The sequence below is a fragment of the Diorhabda sublineata genome, chromosome 9, assembly GCF_026230105.1.
Source record: "Diorhabda sublineata isolate icDioSubl1.1 chromosome 9, icDioSubl1.1, whole genome shotgun sequence".
Lineage (NCBI taxonomy): Eukaryota > Metazoa > Arthropoda > Insecta > Coleoptera > Chrysomelidae > Diorhabda > Diorhabda sublineata.
In genome coordinates this window covers 2202491-2220417 of record NC_079482.1, presented here as the reverse complement: position 1 = coordinate 2220417, position 17927 = coordinate 2202491, and the positions used below count along the sequence as shown (strand labels likewise).

At 32.3% G+C, this 17927-nt stretch overlaps 3 protein-coding genes across 3 annotated transcripts; 1 reads left to right on the top strand and 2 right to left on the bottom strand.

The window, feature by feature from the left end:
• Positions 1 to 296: 296 nt before the first annotated feature.
• On the bottom strand, positions 297 to 1666 carry LOC130449059 (checkpoint protein HUS1). The gene is made up of 6 exons (XM_056786709.1): positions 1414 to 1666; positions 1148 to 1354; positions 994 to 1097; positions 839 to 943; positions 609 to 786; positions 297 to 554 (listed from the first exon to the last, which is right to left on the bottom strand). Exons 1-6 carry the CDS (start codon positions 1463 to 1465, stop codon positions 337 to 339), a joined length of 864 nt encoding a protein of 287 aa, XP_056642687.1. The 5' UTR covers positions 1466 to 1666; the 3' UTR covers positions 297 to 336.
• A 50-nt stretch (positions 1667 to 1716) lies between these two features.
• LOC130449057 (cleavage and polyadenylation specificity factor 73) lies at positions 1717 to 17648 on the top strand. The gene is made up of 14 exons (XM_056786706.1): positions 1717 to 1954; positions 2010 to 2073; positions 2125 to 2222; positions 2274 to 2402; positions 2453 to 2630; positions 2685 to 2774; positions 2836 to 2986; positions 3247 to 3422; positions 14380 to 14685; positions 14740 to 15001; positions 16222 to 16409; positions 16473 to 16601; positions 16807 to 16929; positions 17489 to 17648. Exons 1-14 carry the CDS (start codon positions 1887 to 1889, stop codon positions 17588 to 17590), a joined length of 2064 nt encoding a protein of 687 aa, XP_056642684.1. The 5' UTR covers positions 1717 to 1886; the 3' UTR covers positions 17591 to 17648.
• On the bottom strand, positions 5513 to 13156 carry LOC130449058 (delta(24)-sterol reductase-like). Its single transcript, XM_056786707.1, is given in 3 exon segments — positions 5513 to 6572; positions 6575 to 7262; positions 12776 to 13156. Coding segments are annotated over 2 exon segments (1608 nt in total). The 5' UTR covers positions 12776 to 13156; the 3' UTR covers positions 5513 to 5652.
• Positions 17649 to 17927: the final 279 nt, after the last annotated feature.

The window sequence follows — 17927 nt, the reverse complement described above, 5'->3', positions numbered from 1 at the left end:
TTTCTAACTCAGGTCTCGTTTTTCACTTTGGAATTTCGTATTTTCAAACTTAGTTCTCATTTTTAAGTGTCTAATTGTTGATTTTCAAACTGTGGCTGCATTTTTAACTGTTTTATTATAAATGCACTAAAATGAACAAAATGAAAAAAAGATCAAATTTTCGTAGCCAATAATTGTTTTTGGAAAAACACAGATTTGAAAAAAATTCATTAAAATCGAATAATTTCTAGATTTTTAGAATCAAAATACGAGGGGTGCGCGATACAAAATTTTTATACAAATCCATTAAAACAGTATTTTTTTCCATAACATTTATTTTGTTTTTTTTTTTAGTAATTACACACTCATTTCAGTTAAAAATATTTGAATTGAAAGCGCCCCCGGTTGTTCCATGAAAAGTTTCACCATTTGACCATGTACTATACTACACAACGTCCTACAATTACTTATTTGTAAACCTGATAAAAACATTAGAAATTTCTTAATATCGATAGTCGAAGAAATCAACTGAGAATCATCGTCTTCATCATCGTTATTAGAAGAAATTTGACCAACTGAAAATACAAGGGGTATAAGAAAATTTTCAATAGTTCAATTATTATTCTCACCAGCAAAACTCTGCACGCTCAAATCTGTAAAATGCGCTGCTATATTCACTATATTCGTTTTAATTTGAAACGTTAATCTACCATTTTGGTTAGCGCTTACTATTAAACTATGGCTCATATTTCTCAATCGTTCAACGATGTTTTTTAAAGCTCTTATACTCGGCATACAAATTGTAACCTATAAATGACAACACTGTGTATTTTATACGACAAAAAAAACCAAGCAGTACGTGAAAATCGTTAAACCTCGGTTCTTCATAATCCCCCCAATGCTTTCTAGAAATAACTTCCACAGGTATATCATGAACAACTTGACTCGATAACTCATCCGCCACCTAAATAACATTTATTAATAAAATATTCAAATTATTTATCTATTTATTACCATATCCATATCCAAAGTAAGACAAGGCGATTGTTTATGAGTTAGTTTAATTTTAAAAGATTTTACAGTTTGTTTTAAAACTGATAATGATCTTGCAAGTAAGGCTGAAATATTTTGATATTAAACTTTATGATAGTTTTAATTAAACACTCACCCGTTGAAAATTCCAAATAAATTTCATTGTATTGTTCATTAACTCCGGTAACACTATATTCTTCAAAGTAAAAGTTAACAGGTAGTTCACACCATACTAGCGGTCTTCGAGGACCAGATTCTTCTTCTGAGATAATAAAATACACTTTCCTCGTTGATATTCTCATTACACATTCTTTAGAGAATTTTGATAATATCAAAGATGTATCTAAAACAATAATAAAAATTTATTATCAAATACGAGTGTTATAAATTATTATAACTTACTCATAAAATCTCTCATTGCCGCTGTATCTGTAATAACTGCTCTAAATTTCATTTTAATTATACAAATGTTTATAATTTAGAATTTAATATAATTTAAATTAAATGTATCATAAATTAAAACAGATCATAGACTACAAGTAAATAGATTTTCCACAATCATATAAATGTATAGGAATTTGTAAAAAAATAATATTAAATAATACATTTCAGAATATTTAATGATTACTATAATATTGATTATTCTTAATTATACAAAAAACTAGTTGAAAAGATTTTATAAACGTGATAAAACAAGCATTAAATACGTTGGTTTTATTAAAAAAGAAGAGTTGTAAGTTTCTTGAGGTTTGAGTAATCGAGTTGTATATGTAGTCTATGAATTTGAGGTTATGTTTTGTTTCCCTCTTATTGTATATGCAAACAATTATTTTATAATATAATATTGTTAATAAGATATATTTAAGTGTGTAAACATGTTTAAAAGGAAACAAGACTCTCAAGTTCCTTCTGAAGAAAGTGATCAATTAATAATTCGTCCTTTGTAAGTACAATTTTATATAAATCAAACTGATTTATAAATCCTAGTATATTTATAGAGGAGCCGGTCAAGAAGTGGGGCGATCTTGTATAATGATAGAATTTAAAGGAAAAAAAATTATGGTACGTATTTTTTTATAATAAAACTTCAATTAACAATTTTTTTTGTTGTAGCTTGATTGTGGTATTCATCCTGGTTTATCGGGAATGGACGCATTACCTTTCGTAGATTTAATAGAAGCAGATGAAATCGATTTACTTCTCATTTCGCAGTAAGTAAAAATATTATTAAAAGTTTAGTTCCTTTTAATAAATTCTTTTAGTTTCCATTTAGATCATTGTGGGGCTTTACCCTGGTTTTTATTGAAAACAAGTTTTAAAGGACGTTGTTTTATGACCCACGCAACTAAAGCTATCTATAGGTGGTTATTATCTGACTATATAAAAGTCAGGTAAGAATTAGATCAAATTTTTCGTCAAGTTAGTAATATAAGATTTGTAGTAATATAGCTACGGAACAGATGTTGTACACCGAAGCAGATTTAGAAGCCAGTATGGATAAAATTGAAACTATAAATTTCCACGAGGAAAAAGATGTTTTAGGGATTAAATTCTGGGCTTATAATGCCGGACATGTGCTAGGAGCCGCTATGTTTATGTTAGAAATTGCTGGTGTAAAAGTTAGTGTTTATTATTTCTGTTTAATATTCAATATCATTAATTTATATTTGTAGATATTATATACAGGAGATTTTTCCAGACAAGAAGATAGACATTTAATGGCAGCAGAAATTCCAACGGTCCATCCTGATATTTTAATTACTGTAGGGTATTGGATACTTTTTTTTTCAATATTTTATTCGAACAGTTTTATTTTTAATATAGGAATCAACGTATGGGACACATATACACGAGAAAAGAGAAGATCGGGAAACAAGATTTACTTCATTAGTACATGATATTGTAAATAGAGGAGGCAGGTGTCTAATACCTGTATTTGCGTTAGGAAGAGCTCAAGAACTTTTACTTATACTAGGTGAGGGTTATAATTTCGATATTTTCATATAGTAAACGTTTTGGGCTTCAACAGTAATGTCACATTTTTAATACGCCAGCGCCACCATTTATCTCAACTTGGGTTTATGATTATAACGCTCTAGATTAAGTGGTTGTGAACACGATTGTCTTAAGTGCTTAGTGAAATAACTGTCAAACATGGCGCGCAATTCAAATCTTGCTCTTTTATTGGAACATTTTTTATTTGAACCACCCTCGTAGTTATAAAAATTTTTGTAGATGAATATTGGAGTCAACATCCCGAACTTCACGACATTCCCATATACTACGCATCATCTTTGGCGAAAAAATGCATGGCGGTTTATCAAACTTACATAAACGCAATGAACGATAAAATAAAAAGACAGATCGCCATCAATAACCCCTTCGTTTTTAAACATATTTCGAATTTAAAGGTGAGTATTAATAAAAACTATATTGAAATTTCGAAAAAATAAATTTATTAACAATAAAAAAATATAAAGGTAATCATCTACATTAGGTTATGCTCCTCAGGTATCGTTATTTGAGTCTTCAAATGAAAAAAAGTAATTGAAGAGATGGTTTCCGCGCTCTATATATACATACCAAGACTAGTAGTCTTTACTGACTAGTAAGAACAAAAAAAACAATATATTGAGAATTGCAGCAAATTTTGGAAAATGACAACTTTTCATTAAACTATATATATTGTTTTTTTTTCTTACTAGTCAGTAAAGACTACTAGTCTTAGTATGTATATATAGGACGTGGAAAACATACTTTAAAGTACTTTTTTTCGTTTGAAGAATCGAATAATTGTATAAATCGTTTAGGGATTGTAATATATAAATTAATCGTTAAAAAAAAATAAAAAAAGGAGAGAATAGGGCAGTGCAAAATATTGTTTTGAAGTTTTAACAACCCACCCCCCTTCCCGGCTCCTTTTAGTCATCTTAACTATTGATTTTTATGAAACCATAGACAAAGGTCTTTAAATTTGATTGAAACTTGAAAAAGAATGGTTAAAAGGGGTTGGAAGGGGGGAGATTGACCAATTTTTTATGTTGTCCCTATTTTATTTCAAACAATTTTGATTCTTAAAACGAAAATAGTACCTAGAGGGATGGTTTCCGCGCTTTACATACACATACCAAGACTAGTAGTCTTTACTGACTAGTAAGAACAAAAAAAACAATATATTGAGAATTGCAGCAAATTTTGGAAAATGACAACTTTTGATTAAACTATATATATTGTTTTTTTTGTTCTTACTAGTCAGTAAAGACTACTAGTCTTGGTATGTATATATAGGACGTGGAAAACATCCTTTAAAGTACTTTTTTTCGTTTGAAGAATCGAATAATTGTATAAATAGTTTAGGGATTGTAATATATAAATTAATCGTTAAAAAAAAGATAAAAGAGGGAGAGAATAGGGCGGTGCAAAATATTGTTTTAAAGTTTTAACAACCCACCCCCTTTCCCGGCTCCTTTTAGTCATCTTAACTATTGATTTTTATGAAACCATAGACAAAGGTCGTTAAATTTGATTGAAACTTGAAAAAGAATGGTTAAAAGGGGTTGGAAGGGGGGATATTGACCAATTTTTTACGTTGTCCCTATTTTATTTCAAACAATTTTGATTCTTAAAACGAAAATAGTACCTAGAGGGATGGTTTGCGCGCTTTACATACACATACCAAGACTAGTAGTATTTACTGACTAGTTAGGACAAAAAAAAAACAATATATTGGGAATTGTAGCAAATTTTGGAAAAAGATAATTTTTCATTAAACTATATATAGTTTTTTTTGTTCTTACTAGTCAGTAAAGACTACTAGTCTTGGTATGTGTATGTAAAGCGCGGAAACCATCCCTCAAAGTACTTTTTTCGTTTTAAGAATCGAATAATTGTTTGAAATAAAATAGGGACAATGTAAAAAATTGCTCGAAAGTTTCAACACCCCCCCTCCAAGCCGTTTTAACTATTCATTTTCAAATTTCAATCAAATTTAACGACCTTTGTCTATGGTTTCATAAAAATCAATAGTTAAGATGAGTAAATGGAGCCTGGGAAGGGGGTGGGTTTATTAAAACTTTAAAACAATTTTTTGCACCGCCCTTATTCTCTCCCTCTTTTATTTGTTTTTAACGATTAATTTATATATTACAATCCCTAAACGATTTATACAATTATTCGATTCTTCAAATGAAAAAAAGTACTTTAAGGGATGGTTTACGCGCCCTATATGTACATACCAAGACTAGTAGTCTTTACTGACTAGTTAGGACAAAAAAAAATAATATATTGGGAATTGCAGCAAATTTTGGAAAATGGGGTTTCGAAAAGTGTTCTTCCCATCATCAGGAAAACTAGAAGATAATTTTAACTTTCTTTTCCCATTTCCATGATGATGGGTGGAACTTGGTGGAATACTGGATTTGTGAGGTTTGTTCTTGGTAGATGCCCTGGCGGCAGAACTAATTCGCACTAAAGCGTTCTTTGTAGCAGAACCAGCGCTAGCGTCGATGTTCTAGTTCACCGTACTGCTCGCAGTCCGGTTTAGTGCAGTTCCAGTGCAACTACCAAGAACAAACCTACAGTTCGATATTTTTTCCAAAATTTGCCGCATTCCCCAATATTTAGATAATTACTAATCTAAATTCAATCGACTTTACACAGTCTCCCAATTTCGAACACATCAATTTCCGGTTTGACTTTATCGTACAAATGAGGAAAAGCTTCTTCGGCGCCATATTTCTTCCTAACAATCTCGTAAGACCCCAAATCGAACATCCGCTCGAATTCCTCCCTATCCATAAATATATCGGCGTATAAAAACGAAAATCCCCCGACATCCCTAGCGAATTTCTCCATTTCCCTAATAGCTTCCACCGGATTGTATTTCTCGCGGTTCTTAACGTAACCGGGTACTCCGTAGATCCCCAAATCGTTGTACATGGCGTAATCGGTACCGTCCACCAGATAATCCCCGCGGGGCCGTTTCAATTGACCGAAACCGAATCCCCGATCGAAAATTTTACACGGATACACCAAAAGCGGATAAACACCGAACAATTTCTCGGAAACATCGATCTGATCTTCCAATTTCCTTATCGGAAGCACGACGTCTTGGAAAACTCGTTTCGTTATAGTCGATTTCCTGATTGCGGGCGTCGTGGTGTATTTCAGGAAGGCCGGTTTGGGGGGCAGCGACCAACCGAACAAAAATCTAAACAGAACGTTGTTACCGAACGGAATCGCGGATTCCGCCACCCAAAATATGGCCCTGTTGTGACGCAGCAAATACTCCCCCAAAGGGACCAGCTCCGTATGTTTGCCCTTCTTCAGAAACGTTTCGACGTACTTATAAAACCAAGGTTTGTACCAGCGATTCACGTTGTTGACCCTCAAATTGTCATCGAAATCCGAGAAGGTTCCCGTCATTACGACGGCTTCGTTCCTATCGAAAATGGTGGCTTCGACGAAATCGGCTACGGGGTAATCGGGTCCCTTGTCGCCGGACAGTAATCGGATCATGTCGCAATAATTGTTCAGCCCCTTAACCGGCACGTAATTGATTTGGGTTTGGTTTTTATTATTCTAAGCGTGAGCGATACCACGAATCCCAAGCTGCCGTGAGACATCGGGAGGCATCCGTACAGATCTTTGTTTTCGGTGCGGGAAGCGGTCACCAAATTCCCATTTCCCAGTACTACTTCGTAGGAAATTACGTTTTCGTGGTATAAACCTGCTATATGGGAGCGGGTCGTCATTCCGGCGTCCATCGCCAAACCGCCCAACGTGGCGTCCGCTATTTCTAGGGTTACCGCCAAAGTATAGCCTTTCGGTATCAGATATTTGGTTATATCTCCGACGGTAACCATCGGTTCGACTTTGACCGTCATGTTCGTTTCGTCTAGTTCCAGTATGTCGTCGAGGTCGACGTCGATTCGGTGGCAGTGTTCTTTTTTGAAAAAAGTTAGCGATAAACTCATCCAGTTCGGTCTTGAGGTGCATAATAGTTTCCGTTGGTATTTAGGTAACGAATTCCACTTTTTCACTTCGCTCTGTATAATTTGTACGCGTTTATCGTCTAGTTTTGGATCGGCGAAGAATTTTCGAAGTAGCATCTTTTTAGATATCAAAATTAAATCGAAAACGAAGCTGGCTGGTAAACAGAAAAACAGGATTACGAAACCTCTGTTTTTTTCTAAAAACGATGTAAATGTATCGATCCAAGGTTTTTTCGCTTCTCTTCTACCACTACTCATCTGAAAAATTGTTAAATTTGGTAAATCTCTTTTTGTTTTTATATTTCCTGGAAATCTAAATCCAATTGGGCGTCGTGGAGGGGGCACCCGCGTCAACCGCCATCTTGAAAAACATAGACAATAATTTTTTTCATCTTTTTTTTTTTTAAATAACCCATAGGTTTTCACAATATTCAATTTATCGACTTTGGAGCGCTATAATTAAAAATCTGGGCGATATACGAAAAAAAGTTTCAAATAAAAAAGATGGAAAAAATTATTATCTATAAAAATGATCTCCATTATTTTTGTGCTACGATGTATGGTTCGCGAGATATTCGGTAAAACGTGTTTTTCAAGATGGCGGCTGACGCCCATGGCGCCCAATTAAATTTACATTCAGGGGAGGCGTCCGATGATATTCCAAAAAAAATTTTGCATTATGAACCTACTTTTTTTGCTCTGGCGCTTTTATTTTCATATTTTCAGGAGTATCCCCTAAATCTAAATCCAATTGGGCGTCGTGGAGGGGGCACCCGCGTCAACCGCCATCTTGAAAAACATAGACAATAATTTTTTTCATCTTTTTTTTTTTTAAATAACCCATAGGTTTTCACAATATTCAATTTATCGACTTTGGAGCGTTATAATTAAAAATCTGGGCGATATACGAAAAAAAGTTTCAAATAAAAAAGATGGAAAAAATTATTATCTATAAAAATGATCTCCATTATTTTTGTCCTACGGTGTATGGTTCGCGAGATATTCGGTAAAACGTGTTTTTCAAGATGGCGGCTGACGCCCATGGCGCCCAATTAAATTTACATTCAGGGGAGGCGTCCGATGATATTCCAAAAAAAATTTTGCATTATGAACCTACTTTTTTTGCTCTGGCGCTTTTATTTTCATATTTTCAGGAGTATCCCCTAAATCTAAATCCAATTGGGCGTCGTGGAGGGGGCACCCGCGTCAACCGCCATCTTGAAAAACATAGACAATAATTTTTTTCATCTTTTTTTTTTTAAATAACCCATAGGTTTTCACAATATTCAATTTATCGACTTTGGAGCGCTATAATTAAAAATCTGGGCGATATACGAAAAAAAGTTTCAAATAAAAAAGATGGAAAAAATTATTATCTATAAAAATGATCTCCATTATTTTTGTGCTACGATGTATGGTTCGCGAGATATTCGGTAAAACGTGTTTTTCAAGATGGCGGCTGACGCCCATGGCGCCCAATTAAATTTACATTCAGGGGAGGCGTCCGATGATATTCCAAAAAAAATTTTGCATTATGAACCTACTTTTTTTGCTCTGGCGCTTTTATTTTCATATTTTCAGGAGTATCCCCTAAATCTAAATCCAATTGGGCGTCGTGGAGGGGGCACCCGCGTCAACCGCCATCTTGAAAAACATAGACAATAATTTTTTTCATCTTTTTTTTTTTTAAATAACCCATAGGTTTTCACAATATTCAATTTATCGACTTTGGAGCGTTATAATTAAAAATCTGGGCGATATACGAAAAAAAGTTTCAAATAAAAAAGATGGAAAAAATTATTATCTATAAAAATGATCTCCATTATTTTTGTCCTACGGTGTATGGTTCGCGAGATATTCGGTAAAACGTGTTTTTCAAGATGGCGGCTGACGCCCATGGCGCCCAATTAAATTTACATTCAGGGGAGGCGTCCGATGATATTCCAAAAAAAATTTTGCATTATGAACCTACTTTTTTTGCTCTGGCGCTTTTATTTTCATATTTTCAGGAGTATCCCCTAAATCTAAATCCAATTGGGCGTCGTGGAGGGGGCACCCGCGTCAACCGCCATCTTGAAAAACATAGACAATAATTTTTTTCATCTTTTTTTTTTTTAAATAACCCATAGGTTTTCACAATATTCAATTTATCGACTTTGGAGCGCTATAATTAAAAATCTGGGCGATATACGAAAAAAAGTTTCAAATAAAAAAGATGGAAAAAATTATTATCTATAAAAATGATCTCCATTATTTTTGTGCTACGATGTATGGTTCGCGAGATATTCGGTAAAACGTGTTTTTCAAGATGGCGGCTGACGCCCATGGCGCCCAATTAAATTTACATTCAGGGGAGGCGTCCGATGATATTCCAAAAAAAATTTTGCATTATGAACCTACTTTTTTTGCTCTGGCGCTTTTATTTTCATATTTTCAGGAGTATCCCCTAAATCTAAATCCAATTGGGCGTCGTGGAGGGGGCACCCGCGTCAACCGCCATCTTGAAAAACATAGACAATAATTTTTTTCATCTTTTTTTTTTTAAATCACCCATAGGTTGTCACAATATTCAATTTATCAACTTTGGAGCGCTATAATAAAAAATCTGGGCGATATACGAAAAAAAGTTTCAAATAAAAAAGATGGAAAAAATTATTATCTATAAAAATGATCTCCATTATTTTTGTCCTACGGTGTATGGTTCGCGAGATATTCGGTAAAACGTGTTTTTCAAGATGGCGGCTGACGCCCATGGCGCCCAATTAAATTTACATTCAGGGGAGGCGTCCGATGATATTCCAAAAAAAATTTTGCATTATGAACCTACTTTTTTTGCTCTGGCGCTTTTATTTTCATATTTTCAGGAGTATCCCCTAAATCTAAATCCAATTGGGCGTCGTGGAGGGGGCACCCGCGTCAACCGCCATCTTGAAAAACATAGACAATAATTTTTTTCATCTTTTTTTTTTTTAAATAACCCATAGGTTTTCACAATATTCAATTTATCGACTTTGGAGCGCTATAATTAAAAATCTGGGCGATATACGAAAAAAAGTTTCAAATAAAAAAGATGGAAAAAATTATTATCTATAAAAATGATCTCCATTATTTTTGTGCTACGATGTATGGTTCGCGAGATATTCGGTAAAACGTGTTTTTCAAGATGGCGGCTGACGCCCATGGCGCCCAATTAAATTTACATTCAGGGGAGGCGTCCGATGATATTCCAAAAAAAATTTTGCATTATGAACCTACTTTTTTTGCTCTGGCGCTTTTATTTTCATATTTTCAGGAGTATCCCCTAAATCTAAATCCAATTGGGCGTCGTGGAGGGGGCACCCGCGTCAACCGCCATCTTGAAAAACATAGACAATAATTTTTTTCATCTTTTTTTTTTTTAAATAACCCATAGGTTTTCACAATATTCAATTTATCGACTTTGGAGCGCTATAATTAAAAATCTGGGCGATATACGAAAAAAAGTTTCAAATAAAAAAGATGGAAAAAATTATTATCTATAAAAATGATCTCCATTATTTTTGTGCTACGATGTATGGTTCGCGAGATATTCGGTAAAACGTGTTTTTCAAGATGGCGGCTGACGCCCATGGCGCCCAATTAAATTTACATTCAGGGGAGGCGTCCGATGATATTCCAAAAAAAATTTTGCATTATGAACCTACTTTTTTTGCTCTGGCGCTTTTATTTTCATATTTTCAGGAGTATCCCCTAAATCTAAATCCAATTGGGCGTCGTGGAGGGGGCACCCGCGTCAACCGCCATCTTGAAAAACATAGACAATAATTTTTTTCATCTTTTTTTTTTTTAAATAACCCATAGGTTTTCACAATATTCAATTTATCGACTTTGGAGCGCTATAATTAAAAATCTGGGCGATATACGAAAAAAAGTTTCAAATAAAAAAGATGGAAAAAATTATTATCTATAAAAATGATCTCCATTATTTTTGTGCTACGATGTATGGTTCGCGAGATATTCGGTAAAACGTGTTTTTCAAGATGGCGGCTGACGCGGGTGCCCCCTCCATGACGCCCAATTGGATGATATTCCAAAAAAAATTTTACATTATGAACCTACTTTTTGTGCTCTGGCCCTTCGACTATTTGACTATAAAATAATGTTTAATTTTGGCAGTGACTAATCAACCAAACTACTTTTTTTTAACAAATCAAATTAAATTTCTCGAAATAGCTACAAGAAGACTTCATAATCAAAAATTATATTATCACAATTCCCATTGGCAGGTTTTCAATATTTTCCACTCGTATACAGTTCAAATTAAATATTCCTTTCAATATTAAACAAAAATAAAATGACATAACCTCAAAATTAAACAAGTTTCTATAATCCTCTATATATAAGAGCGTTTACGTAGTGGGATTGTGGCAAAATTAAACACTAAAGTCTACTAACTCTAATATATTTCCAAGTTTTCCGATACTTATATATTCATCGTCTGGAACTGCTCGGAAATATATAATAGTTAGTACACTTTGTAGTTTAATTTTGCCACAATCCCACTACGAAAACGCTCATAATCTAGCTGGCAAACACTTAGATATTACAAAAATTCAGGTCTTGAATTTACAAAATATATATTTCAAGCTCTGTTTTGTTTTACTTTCTTTACTATCAATTTCTGTTCTATTATCTATTCTCTCCACAAAGTTATTCTTACTCCTCTCCTATTCATTTCTTTTTCCTACCTCTTCTTCTTCTAATTCCTTCTATCCCTCTTGGAAATTCTATTTACATACATTCTGTACAAGTAATCCAACCACCTAATTCTTTACACCTTGTTTTGTTTTCTCCGTCTTCTAATTTTTATCTCCACTCCTCTCCTATCCAATTCTTTTTTGGCCTGCCTCTTCTTCTAATTCAGTATACCTCAGTTAATGCCCTCTCGGCAATTCTGTTTACATGCCCCAACCACCTGACTCTCTAGTTACTTAGCTTGTTATATATTTCTTTCAGCTCTATATTTGTCCTCCTCGTCCATGTTTCATTGTTCATTTTCACACCTCCCGGTACTTTCCTTTCTAAGGACCCTATTGTTCTACTATCTTTTGCTATTCGTAATAGTTTTCCTAGATAGTTGACTCTATTTTTTGATAATGATATTCCGTCCTGAAAGGTCTGTTTTCCACCTGATTCTTCCTTTGCCGTTCTATTTAGACTTTCTAATCTACTACAGACTTTTTTCTATTCCCCCCGGATTGTCTGCTAGAGCTACTTGTGATAGATTAAATCTTGTGTCTGTATTTGCACTTTTCTTATGATTATTTCCAATGTGAGGTGACAAAGTGACCTTTTTTTCTTGAAAACTTTTTTGATGACCTTCCTTCAAACAACACAAGTTATACTTCCATTACACAAACAGTCGCAATTACATTCTCTGAGGATGATAATTTGGTTACCAAAACGCGTGTCAGACAGTGTAATTGTGAGTGTTGATGTTTAAACAATATGATATTATAAAAAATTAATCTTGAGACAAAAATATCCAAATAGTATTACTTAAATCGTTATTGAAGAAATCGAAATGTCCATAGTATGTTATGATTAGCTACTACCAAATTTTTAATGAGAAAGTTATTTAACAAAAAGTTGTTTTCAATAATGTAAATAATAAATTATCATTTATTATTTTTTATTTTATAAAATTTAAAACTGTTTCATAAGTTTCTAATAATTGTTTATAAAACCTAACCTATAAATCAATTAGATCGTTAAATAATATAAATTCTTACCTTTGGTCATTGTTATTGGGAAAAAAAAGTTTTTTAAACAACTTGTAGGCTACAAAAGTGAAAATATTTTTTTTTATCAATCCGATACGTTTTTTCCTTCACACTCGAAGATAAAATCGTTTATTTTTAATTTTAATAGATTGCTATTGATTAGTACAGAAATAGTTTGAAACTTAAAAATATTAAAACTAATATCAAATTTAACATTTATCTTTTTTTATATTTGAAAATAAACATTTCTATACAATGTACATTAAAAACAAACGAATCTTTGCCGATTTACAACTAAATCAATTTGAAATGACAGATTAACGTTATGACTAATATTCCTAAGGTCGGTATTTTTACTCAATTATAAAACTATTTTGTTATATATTTTTTAATAGTACTACAGATTAAAATATCAAAAAAATGCTTATTATTCTTTATTAATTATTATGATTAACAAATTTTTAAGCATACATTATTGATATGCAACTGAAAAATAAATTACAAAAAAAATATTTTTTGGTCAATCAAATTTCGAACCGTAAATCTCTTATTTGTTTTTGATATTATTGATACAATATCTATGTTCTCAAAGCAATTTCTCCAATCCTCTGCACGGGAATTTTCTAATGCTTTTCCTCATACTAAAGATAGATAGACATGTAAATGGAATTGTACTATTGAAAGAGAGAGAAAGAGCATCGACTTACCATTCACTATCTCTTTTTACTACGCCATTAAAATCAAACCTTTTTATTCTTCGACGTCATGACTATTTAATCAGAATAAGGTTAGGTTAGGAATAGAGTAGAAAGAGATACGGAGTGGTATTCGGATGTTCTTTCCCTCTCTATCAGCAGGTCGGGTTCATTTGAATAAACTCAACTCTCTCTTTATATTTTTAATATTAACTCTTAATTTGATTAACGACATAAATATTTCTGTTTCGATTCTTAGTAGTTCTAGTTTTATAAAAGTATCCCTAAACTTTATATTATTTGACTTTTAACCAATTGACATTGAAGATTCTTCTAAATTAGGAATTAACTATGTCTATTTGAAAATTTCTTTGCAATTAATAATTAGTGAAATAAATATGTATTCTTAAGTTCCCGCGCGACGGTATTTTAGACATAATTTAAAAAACGTGGTTAGAAATTGTAAATATATTAGATTTATATTTACACAAAATAAAAGGTTAATAGAGCTCTTAAAAAACTGATTTCAATAATAAATATGCCTTTGATTAAAACAATTCCTTAATAATGAAAAAAAATCGACATAACCATAAAATGTCAATATTTAACTAAGTGAATTTGCTTGTCGATTATATTGTTATCTCTTTTTAGTATATTCAACTTGAAAGTAAAGACATTGTTACGTATGTCTAATAATTATTCTTGTGCAAATGAAACACAGTTTTGGTTAATCGCTTTAAATCATTAAAAATACTCATTTGACTCCATAAATTATTACTGAAAATTATAAAAAATTTAGTTATTAAAAAAGGTTGAATTATGTAAAAAAATTTCGTTCTTTTTATGTATTGAGTAGTTCAGTTTCACTTTCAGGATAATATATGATGTAAATATTAAGGTACGAATTATTTTTTTAAGGGAATCGATCATTTTGAAGATATAGGACCATGCGTGATAATGGCATCTCCTGGTATGATGCAGAGCGGTTTATCAAGAGAGTTATTCGAAAATTGGTGTACGGAACCGAAAAACGGTGTCATAATTGCTGGTTATTGTGTCGAAGGCACCTTAGCTAAAACCGTATTATCAGAACCGGAAGAAATTACTACCATGATCGGTCAAAAATTACCCCTAAAGATGTCTGTAGATTACATATCGTTTTCTGCCCATACGGATTATCAACAAACTAGTGAATTTATTAGGATGTTAAAACCGCCCCACGTGGTAAGTAAATCACTTGTTTTTGATTTAATTCGTGTTGACATTTTTTTTTTGTAGGTTTTAGTACATGGTGAACAAAACGAAATGAATCGTCTAAAGGCTGCATTACAAAGAGAATACGAAGACGATCCAAACACGAATATAAATTTGTACAATCCCAGGAATACGCATTCAGTTGAATTGTATTTTAGAGGGGAAAAAACTGCCAAAGTTATGGGGCAATTAGCAGTCGATGAACCTCAACCGGGTAAAACTATCAATGGGATCTTGGTGAAGAGGAATTTTAACTATCACGTTCTATCTGCTGAGGACTTACCAAGTGAGTTTTTTTATTTAATTACATTTTTTTGATTTTTCAGGTTATTATTTTTGTGGGACTTGAAATTTAATTCTATAGGGTGTCAGCTGATGTTGTTCTTCTGCCTATTGTATTCCAAAATTATTTGTTTTTATAGGAAATATTCATTTTTTGGTAGTTGAGTGTTTATATTATGAAATGATGTTTGGATATTTCATTTTTGGAAAATTTTCAATTCGTAGCTGATTTTCATTCCTTTTTGGCAAATTTCTTGGTTAATTTTTACATATGGGCATCAGTAGTTCTGCTAAACTGATATATTAGAAGGTTAGAAGGATTTAGATGTCTAACTGTCAAAGTTTCCGTTGCGGTCGATTTTTTTCAATTTCCTCCAGTCCCACAGCATTTTCTCCATTGCTTTGAATTTCTTGGTTATATTTTACATATGGACATCAATAGTTCTGCTAAGCTGGTATAATAAAAGGTTATAAGGGTTGTTGAGTGGGTTTTAGATGTCTAACTATCAAAGTTTCTTTTAGTGTACGATTTTTTAATCAATTTTCATCATTTTCACTGCTTTTAGTTCTAATTTTTTTATTTCCTAGATTCTTTCCATACTCCCAGCATTTTCATCTTTATTTATATTATCATTCAGTTTATATTTTTTCAAAAATATTTTATTTGGTTTGCTTATGGCCTTATGATACTAGGAAATATTTTCTCCATGGTTCCATTAGTCGATCTTCTGAGTTTTTGAGGTTTGGGTCATTGGGCAAAAAAATCTTTTGTTCAACAGGAATAATTTCTAAAATTGATCAAAACGAGTCTAAATGATGATGGCTTCTCTAATGGTTTGTTCCTATTATGTAGCACTACCAGTCTTGCTTCTTTCTATTTCTCTTGGAAGTCTACAGAGCATGATAGGTTATTGTACACTATTAGAAGGTAGTCTTTAACAGTATACAGTATTTTCTCTACCAATTATGGCTTGTACTTAAGTCGTTCTCATGGGATGTGTGACATTATACTTTAGAGTAACATCTTAGAAGCTTTCATGATTTCTTTCTATTTGAACTGTTTCTTTTCTATATAGTACTGCACATTGTTTAGAGAATAGATTTTTTTCTGAAACTTGACTTTACACAGTTACATAATTTCTTCTTATATTCTTGGGTATAGTTTTCTTTATAGTCATCCAGCATCGATAAATCCTATGTGAGAGATATGTTTCTACATTTCAGAATATACTGATTTAAGTATAAGTCATATAATGCAGAGACAAAGTTTGCATTATTCAGGAAACAGTGGCGTCCTCAGGTACATGATATCGCAAGTCGCTGGTCTTTTAGAGTCTATAGACGGTGAAAAGAAGATGAGAGCTTTCAATGCTGTTGATATCACCATTGAACATAAAGTTGTTACATTGGAGGTATGTTTGAGTCGATTTTTTCAATTACGTGGATATATAGAAGAGGTAAATTAATATTTTCAGTGGGTAGCTAATCCAGTAAACGATATGTACGCAGACGCTATAGTAGCCGCAATTTTACAAGCAGATTTGTTGGATATACCAGTAAAAAGTACAACCACTTCAGTCAAAATTGATAAGATGCACTTTAAGGTAGGTATTTGTCAATTTGCACTAATTTCCGTGAAAATTTAGTGAAATTAACAGTGATAGTCTCACCTATGCCCCTAGTATGATAATTAGCATTATACAGTAAAAATTTCATCTTATTGACCTTAAATTGTTCAAACAAAACAATAATTTAGGTTTATTTTTCGTGTATTTCTTGGTAAACTCGGCGAATTTAATGTTTTTATAGGAATGTTTGATCGAAATGTTGCAAGATATGTTTGGTGAAGATTCGGTACCGAAATTATTTAAAGGAGATAAATTGTACGTAACCGTTAATGATAATCGAGCTGATATAGATCTAGCTAATTTGGTAAGTATCAAAAATTATTTTACTAACCTTTGAATGATTTTAATAGAGTATGATAGCGTAGATAATGGATTTCACTATAAATTATATTATTATCGAATCATTTTTATCTTAACGTTCCATAATTAGCACTCCAATAATTTGTAAAATTATTACAACTAATATATATAAATAACTCGACTGTCATTATCAATGACAACTATGACATTTATATTGTCAGTAAGGTTTTTAGCGAGTGTCATATTTTCGTTGAATGACAGTTACTTTATTGATAAGATTTTTAGCGAACGACGATTCAATTATCTGTAAGGTTTTTAGCGACTAATAATCACAAGTCATTTCATCATACGTAAGTTATTGTTGATTGATAATGACATTATTGGTAAAGTTTTTGACGAACAAATTAAATTATCAGTGAGATTTGTGATGAAGGCCCTTAAAATTGTCTATATTATTCCAAAAATATAAATTTTTTTTAGTCGACTATCAAATATTGTTAATTTTGTTTACATATTTATAGATAATATCATTCTGTTTACTGGTTTTTTTGATTTTTTTATAGGACGTAAAATGCCAGACTGACGAAACGTTTCAACAGATCGTACAAACTGCTGTTACGAAGCTTTATCAATCCTTAGCGCCACCACAGTTTGAAGCGTCCTAATGTACAAATTTAGCGCAACAATTGTGAAAATATTTATAATAAATTTTTCTAAAATAACTTTTCTGTCAATTATATAAAAAAATGACCGTCAATTGACATCTGTCATTAACCTTTTCTGGCAGCGCTAGGAAGAGTCACATCTGTCAAAAAGATAACAACAAAATGGTCGTTGTAACTGTCATTACGATACATACGTTTGAGGGCGGAAAATTAGACAGCTATATAACAAAATGGCCGTTAATTGATATCAGTCATTGATACTTTGTGTCAGTAGTCGTTACAGGATATCCACATCTGTTAACTATATAATAAAATTGCCGTTAATTGATATTTTGAA

Bases quoted from the DNA above. Each gene is read 5' to 3' on its own strand.
- LOC130449059 (XM_056786709.1), bottom strand. From the start codon at position 1,465: ATGAAATTTAGAGCAGTTATTACAGATACAGCGGCAATGAGAGATTTT. The intron at 1,098-1,147 runs GTGAGTGTTTAA...AAAATATTTCAG, and splicing joins TTATTTGGAATTTTCAACGG to CCTTACTTGCAAGATCATTA. The intron at 944-993 runs GTAATAAATAGA...AATGTTATTTAG, and splicing joins TTACTTTGGATATGGATATG to GTGGCGGATGAGTTATCGAG.
- LOC130449057 (XM_056786706.1), top strand. From the start codon at position 1,887: ATGTTTAAAAGGAAACAAGACTCTCAAGTTCCTTCTGAAGAAAGTGAT. The intron at 2,631-2,684 runs GTTAGTGTTTAT...TTATATTTGTAG, and splicing joins TAGAAATTGCTGGTGTAAAA to ATATTATATACAGGAGATTT. The intron at 15,002-16,221 runs GTGAGTTTTTTT...TCTACATTTCAG, and splicing joins ATCTGCTGAGGACTTACCAA to AATATACTGATTTAAGTATA.